Source organism: Vespa velutina, chromosome 3 (genome assembly GCF_912470025.1).
Source record: "Vespa velutina chromosome 3, iVesVel2.1, whole genome shotgun sequence".
NCBI lineage: Eukaryota > Metazoa > Arthropoda > Insecta > Hymenoptera > Vespidae > Vespa > Vespa velutina.
The window spans coordinates 7,787,954-7,795,453 of record NC_062190.1 but is presented as its reverse complement, the minus strand read 5'-3'; the positions used below and the strand labels follow the sequence as shown (position 1 = coordinate 7,795,453).

The 7,500-nt window shown below is 29.6% G+C and overlaps 1 protein-coding gene across 1 annotated transcript in view; it reads right to left on the bottom strand.

Annotated features, from left to right (window-relative positions):
* LOC124947445 overlaps positions 1-3,779 on the bottom strand; it is a 14,169-nt gene extending 10,390 nt beyond the window's left edge. Inside the window, exons 1-2 of the mRNA XM_047489558.1 lie at positions 3,618-3,779; positions 1,528-1,619 (exon numbers count right to left, since the gene is read on the bottom strand). Coding sequence (XP_047345514.1) covers positions 1,528-1,619; positions 3,618-3,633 — 108 coding nt within the window. The 5' untranslated portion in view covers positions 3,634-3,779. The remainder of the gene's footprint in view (positions 1-1,527; positions 1,620-3,617) is intronic.
* Between the last annotated feature and the right edge of the window lie 3,721 nt (positions 3,780-7,500).

Sequence of the window (7,500 nt, the reverse complement as noted above, 5' to 3'; positions counted from 1 at the left end):
CGGTCTGTCTATAATTTTTAGATCAAATTAAAAATATATTTCGTTTAATAAACATTAATATTTTAACGCGAAAATTATACGAACTATAAGTACAAGATTGTTATTACTCTTTAATACGTAAAAGAAAAAGAAAATAATTATTAATTTCGTACAATCTAAAATAGAATTATTTACATATTTCCGAGAGACAAGATTGTTATTGTTGATTTAATTTAGTTGACATCAAAAGGAAAGAAAGAGCGAAAGAAAATCAGAAAAAATAAAAGCAGATCACATGACGCGATAAAACGACGAGTAAAAACGAAAACGACCGAGTTATCACGAAGTATTGGAAGTCGATTATATGTTATATTAAACAGAAAAATTTTATCAGTTGTAACATTCGTTCGAATAAAAATCTTTTGAGGCGGAGGGGACGCGTGAAAAGAGAAAGAAAGAAAGAAAGAAAGAAAGAAAGAAAAAAAAAAAGTAAAGAAACTAACGTCACTATCTCGATTTACTTTTGCAATATTTAAAGTCGAACGATAAAACGACTTTCGAATTTTGCATTGGAGTATTGAAGAAAAAAAACAAAAAGAAAAAAAAAACGAATATGAACATGACGTATCCTGTTTCAACTGGTGTAACCGCATAATAAATAGAGAAAGAGAGAACAAAGAGAGAGAGAGAGAGAGAGAGAGAGAGAGAAAAAAACACAAAATAAAGACGAAAACAATTTCTCAATATAATATATCGCAAAATCTTCCGCGAACGAAAGTCAATCTCGGACCGGTTTTCTTGAGGTAAAGAGTTAACCTGGTATTCATAAAACATTTTTTGTCTTTTTCTCTCTCTCTCTCTCTCTCTCTCTCTCTCTCTCTCCTTGCTTTCCATAGGCTTTAATTTTTCTAAGGTGATCACACGAGTTTAATCGTATTTAGAGACAATCGTTCGAATAAGAAATTAATATGACGTTATATAAAGAACGCTAGAGATCGGGAAAAATGGATTTTCCAGTTTGATTCATAAATTTTTTCTTAGAGAATCTTCTTTAATAACAACAAGAAAGATAGCAGCAGCTGCATCCAGCAGCAATGGCAACTGATGCAGCTGGTACAATGACCTCTTTCACCTTGAGAAAGAAAAAAACCAAAAGATATTCAAGGAGACGGAATTTCTTCGGTGTTCTACCTATACGTATGCATTCATATATACAGATACAAAGCACTCACACATATATACAGATATACATATATATATATATATGTATATCTGTATATATGACGTATATTTATATATATATATGTATATCTGTATATATGACGTATATTTATATATATACGTATCTCGTACTCGTGGCACATCCAACAATATTTCACAGAAAACTTATTACGTCGTCGCTTTTAATCTATATCTATCTCTCTCACTTTCACTGACTCACTCACTGACTTACTCACTCTTTCTTTCTCTCTCTCTCTCTCTCTCTCTCTCGCATTCGCACTTGTAATGAATTTATCAATAATATCACAATTTGTTCACTACACTTACCACGAAGAATAGATTGAAGATAAACATTAGGTATTTGACGCATTGCGAGCTCGCCGATAATTTCATCGATGTCATCTTGTCGGCTATGTTACCTGAATGGTAGAACCGGGAGCAAAAAAGAAAAATAGAAAAACGTTATGTATACGTTGACATTTGAAGGACAAAAAAAAAAAAAAAGAAAAAAAAATAAAGAGAGAAAAGGATGGCCTCGATGACCATTTGTTTCTGAAAAACTGAATTTGACCAGATTAAAAAGAATGAAAAAAAATAAAGTCAAAAAAAGAAAAAAAACACGCAAATCGCATCGTTCTTTCTCTCTCTCTCTCTCTCTCTCTCTCTATCTCTCTCACTCACTCACCGTCACTCTTCTTTTTTTCTCTTTCTTTTTGTCTCTTTTTTTCTCTCTCTTTATTTCTTTCTCTCAGGCCGATATGTCGTGTCCACAGTAGTAGGAATATACACTAATTGTGTCAGAAATGTGTTAAGCGAAAACGGGAATGAAACGCTGATAATCCCGCCGAATAAGGAGACATTATCAATAAACGAGCATTGGTCAAACGAGAATGCACGTCGGCACATGCGCATAAGCGTGAAATAAGGCCGATCATAGTCGAGTATGGCCGAAATTTAACGAACGCTTTTAAAACGCGCGGGCTTCCTAACTTATTGTGCGAGCGTCGTGTTCTTATTAAACGCAATAGATACTATATACGCTATCTGTGTGAGTTTTCAATGAAAGACGTGAATAGTTCTAAAAAAAAAAAAAAAAAAAAAAAAAAAAGAAAAAAAGTACGTGAAATTTCTGTTTTACTTTTTCCCTTTTACTATTTTCAAAAGAAGAGAGAAACAAATAAAGTTACAATGCTTGTTATCAGATGCGTACTGTTCGATAATATTCGAAATTATTCGTTTACACATGTAATTTCGTAAGTTTCATATTTGTTATAATAAAGTTTTTATTGGGAGGTACTTTTTTTTCTTTTTTCTTTTCTTTTCCTCTTTTTTTTTCTTTCTTTCTTTTTTTTTTTTTTTTTTTTTTTTTACTAAGTAATATATAAGCGTATTACGTACTCTGGATTATTACGTAAATTAAATGATGAAAGATTCAAGGCCATTTTGGAGAAATCGTTTCCAGATGTATCATAACAGATGTCGACAGTGTGCCGACTGCGAAAAAAGAATATGAAAATATAGGTGTATCAGGAAACGACGCGAGATCGGTACAATTACCGACATTCATTTTGATTTCTTCAATTTCATCATAATGCGTACGATTATCGACGGAAAGTATTGGAAAGTGTATTTCTCTTATTTTCTGTTATTTACGATCGCTCTAACGATAAATTAACATTACTATCAAACTATAATCGAACAAATTGTTTATCTTAACATTTTAATTTCGATATACAAAATAAGAAAAAAATCGAGGAAACATTCGTGCATATATATATATATATATATATATATATATATATATTTTTTTTTTTTAATTGAAATTTCAAGTACACATATAAATTTGTGACTTTAATAAAATCGCGTACACCTATAGTATCTATTTAAAGATAGGGGAGATGAAAAAAAGAGGACGAATCGTAAAAGACACCTAACCTTCGTACAACCCTGATACCCAAGGGAAAAAAGCGCGTGCGCGTTCATCGGAGCACGCATGCACGTTTATATGTTGCAATTATATAAGGACGGTGCAGTGGGATCTTTCTGACGTGGCCGACATTGGCTAGGAAATTTTCTAAACCACGGCATATTGCGTGTATGATAATATCTTTACCTGGTGGTTAGATATATGGATAGATATATACCATTATGCTATTGGTTACAAGATAACATTGAGATATATATATATATATATATATATATATATATATATATATATAATTAGATATTAAAATAACAATTTTTTATAATCAGAAATATATCGAAGAAATGATTATAAATTCTTATTCATTTATAATAATTTTATATAGAAATTGACGATAGTCACTAATTCAATCGTCATAAATTTAATAACAATAATAATAAGAAGAAAAATTTATATATAGATACGAATAATCTTTATAAATAAATTTAATTACCTGATATCTTGAACATCTTTGATCACGTGACGGTAACGAGTGATATATTCACTTGATTAATCTTAAAATAAAAAATATCTGAAGAATTTTATTATCCTATCACAATATACATATATGTATATAAAACAATTTGCGCGTGTAATATAAATGAGGTGAGTAGCCTGAAGTAATTACGTAGTAACTTCAAGAATATGTTCGAGTTTCAATGTAAGCTGTGAAGTTGTCGTTTTAACAATTAACATATCTATATACGTTAATAATAATTAATCATCTCAGTGACGGATTTAGATGATGGGAACGATCGCCCTTAAGCGACACGATATAAATTTATATTATATATAATAAATTTAATTTATTATTATCTTCTTTTTTGTTTCCTTTTCATAAACAAAGGTGCCGAATCATTTTAATAATATTTTGTTTTTCTCTCTCTTTCCCGATAACAAAAAATTTTTCTTCAGAATAACATAGTATATAGTTATTCAAATTTGTAACCACAATTGAATTTGAACAATTATATTTTTTAATTCATAATCATTTGCATGAACAAGGGTGAAAAAGATATGTGAAGTGATAAAAAGATATATATATATATATATATACATTATATATAATTAATTTATTTGAATGGATAGTTTTAAAAATTTCAAATGCTTCCGTCAATATTAATTATATTTTAATTAATTATCAAATTAATAATATTGTTAATATATGTTAGTAATATGTTACATACATATATATATATATGTATACATACACACACATACACGCATATTAGGCAATAAAAAATAAACATTATGAATAATGATATATGTAAATTTCAATCAGAACTTTTCGGATTTCCATCAGATTTTCTTTTCTTTTTTGTTATCGAATTTCAACGAAGCTTAATAGTCCCTTCGTGTTAGAAAAGTGAAGCCCCTGAAAACGAACATTCTAACTAACGTCTCGATTCGCAGAGAGTGAGAGACAGAGAGAGAAAAAGATGGGCGGACAGACAGACAGAGACAGAGAAAGAGAGAGAGAGAGAGAGAGAGAGAGAGAGAGAGAGAGAGAGGTCAGTGAATCGTCTGTCTACCACCTACGTTCTCGCAATGGTTGCAATTAAATTAAAGCATGCGTCGTGTATGTCGGGCACCGTCAGAGCTTATCCGCTTTTATCATCGGGTGCATCGTACCGATGCTGAGTTTTTCTTTCATTTAACAAACTTGCATTCGTATATGTGCGTATTTACGTATATGTTCACATTATAGGAATGGATATTAAAATCAAAATATCTAAATATCTTTGTCATTTATGATTTTATAAAAAATGTTATTAGAAGAAAATTATATGATTTGAAGGATCAATTTTCACTGACGATGGGAGAACTTCTTTCGCAAGGTCATCTTTTTTCTTCTTTCTTTTTACGATATTTCAAGGTTATCGATAATTTTTTTTTAAACAGAATCTTACGATTTCTTTTTTTTTTTTTTCTTTTTTTTTTTACATGGATTGATACCTCGTGCTATATTGAATAAAAAAAAAAAAAATTACATAATACAATGTTGAAAAATGATTAGTTCATTAAAGGTCGTCTTAAATGATTGTTTTGAAAAGATGTCCGGTGATTCGCTCAACTGTAACGATTCATATATTATGTTTGATTGAAGTTAGAGTAAAATCCTAAAAAAGAAAAAAAAATGATTTAAGCTAAGCAACATATTTACGATTATATTTTTTTTCACGGGTGCATATGCAAATGCATATGCACATTTGTTATATTGTTATATGCGAACTTATGTATATATATATATATATATATATAATATATATTGTATGTATGTGTTTGTGTGTATGTGGGTGTGTGTGTGTGTGCGAGCACATGAGATTTCACGAGTGACTCTTATCGCAGTTATTGCTCCTCGAACACGCCTTTCTCTGGATAATTATTTTTTCGATGGCAGAAACATCGTCAAATCATTTCCTATAATATCTTCTTCTCTTTCTCCTTTTTTTCTTTTTATTTTTATTTTTTTTATTTTTTTTTTTTTTCCTTAATAACGAAAAATTTTCAAGGTAGACTATTCGGATCGAACGACCTGTATAAAATAACGTTTTTTCATATATTTTTTTATTTTTATTTTTATTTTATATATATATATATATATTTTTTTTACAAACGAAATTCCCAAATCACTTTAATAACATTTTTCTCCTTTTCCCGATGACGACAAATTTTTAATTGATTTGGACCGAATCGGGCACACGTTATAAAATAGCATATTATTTTTTCTTTTTTTCTTTTTTTTAAGGACGATTCAATTCAAAGCGTGATTACTCTACGATTGAAACGCGAAGACACTTTAATCAAACATAATGGATAAATGGGGTCTCGATTGTTCAAGTCAATGTAAGATTTGTTCAAGATATGTACGTCATTTTTTCTTTTTTTTTTACTTCTTTTCTCTTCTTGTGAGGAATAAAAAAAAATGAAGAAATGAAAAAGTCTAAAGTAAGAAAGATAATTCGTATGTCTGCCATTAGAAAAAAAAACAAAATATGTCATAGAAATCACGTGACCTATGCTAGCTCGGGGATAAACGTAATATGTTTATAAGTATCGACGAGACTATTTGCGCACAAGAAAAATACGAATACTCGAATATTATTTTCCTCGAAAGTAACAGCTGTTCGCGCATAACTAACAATGAGTAAAACTAAAGAAGGTTTACGAAGTGTGTACATGATGTTTCAAGTTTCTACTTTAAAACTTTATCTATAACTTAAAGTTAACAATAAATTTATATATATATATATATATATATATATATATGTATATATATATGTATATAAATATTATTTATCTTTTTCTTTTATGTAAATTTATTATTTTTATTCTCCTCTTAAAATACTCATTGTCAAAATTTGATTGGAAAATTTTATAAAACTTTTTCATATAAACACGTAATAATTATTAGAAAAATTTTACGTCAATGCGAATGTATTATCCGACAATGGAACATAGTTTTTGTCCAACGACACTTCCTTGCGTTACGGGGCTCGTTAGGCCAATCGGAAAGCCGTTTTGACTGACCGCGAAATTCAATTCGAGTTATTTGGGACAAGGGTAAATATCGAGAGCTATCCATCCATTTTACGAACTAGATGTAAGTATATATATATATATATATATATATATATATATATATATATATATATATGAAACGAAGTAGTATACGAATGTTATGTTGAAATCGATGTATGTCATGAAAATGGGGAAGGGTGAATGAAAGATAAGCCATGTGACGAGGGACGATAAGATATTCCCGTGTCTCGAGTAAGAAAAAAAGGGGTGGGGGGAAAAGAAAAAAGAAAAAAAAAATAAAAGAAAAAGAAAAAAAAAGGAAGAGAAAAAGGACGAAGGGGGAATGAGAATACATGTCTCGTTCTTTTCGAACTATACCCACCTCGCATAAGTGACGTATGTACGTGCATACATTGTATATATGTATATATCTATTTATGTATGTATGTATGTATGTATGTATGTATGTACGTATGTATATACATCGGGGTAATTGTTAACCAAGGATCCTATTGAACCGAAGTAGGGCTGCTACGAAGCGAGTCCACCCTCGTATAAAATGATCAATCGAGCCCTTCGTCATTTTTCTTTCTTTTTTATTTATTTTTTTGTTCTTTTTTTTTTCTTTCTTTCTTTTTTTTTTTTTTTTTTTTTTTGTTTCCCCTATAACAATAATAGTAATAACGATAAAACGTTTCCTAACTTTTCTTTTTCTTTTTTAATCTGCTTGTTTCTCTTCTCGTATACGAGCGACGTAACGAAAATCATCTATTCGTAATACAATTAAAATTTTGTATTCGAGTTCTATCATCATC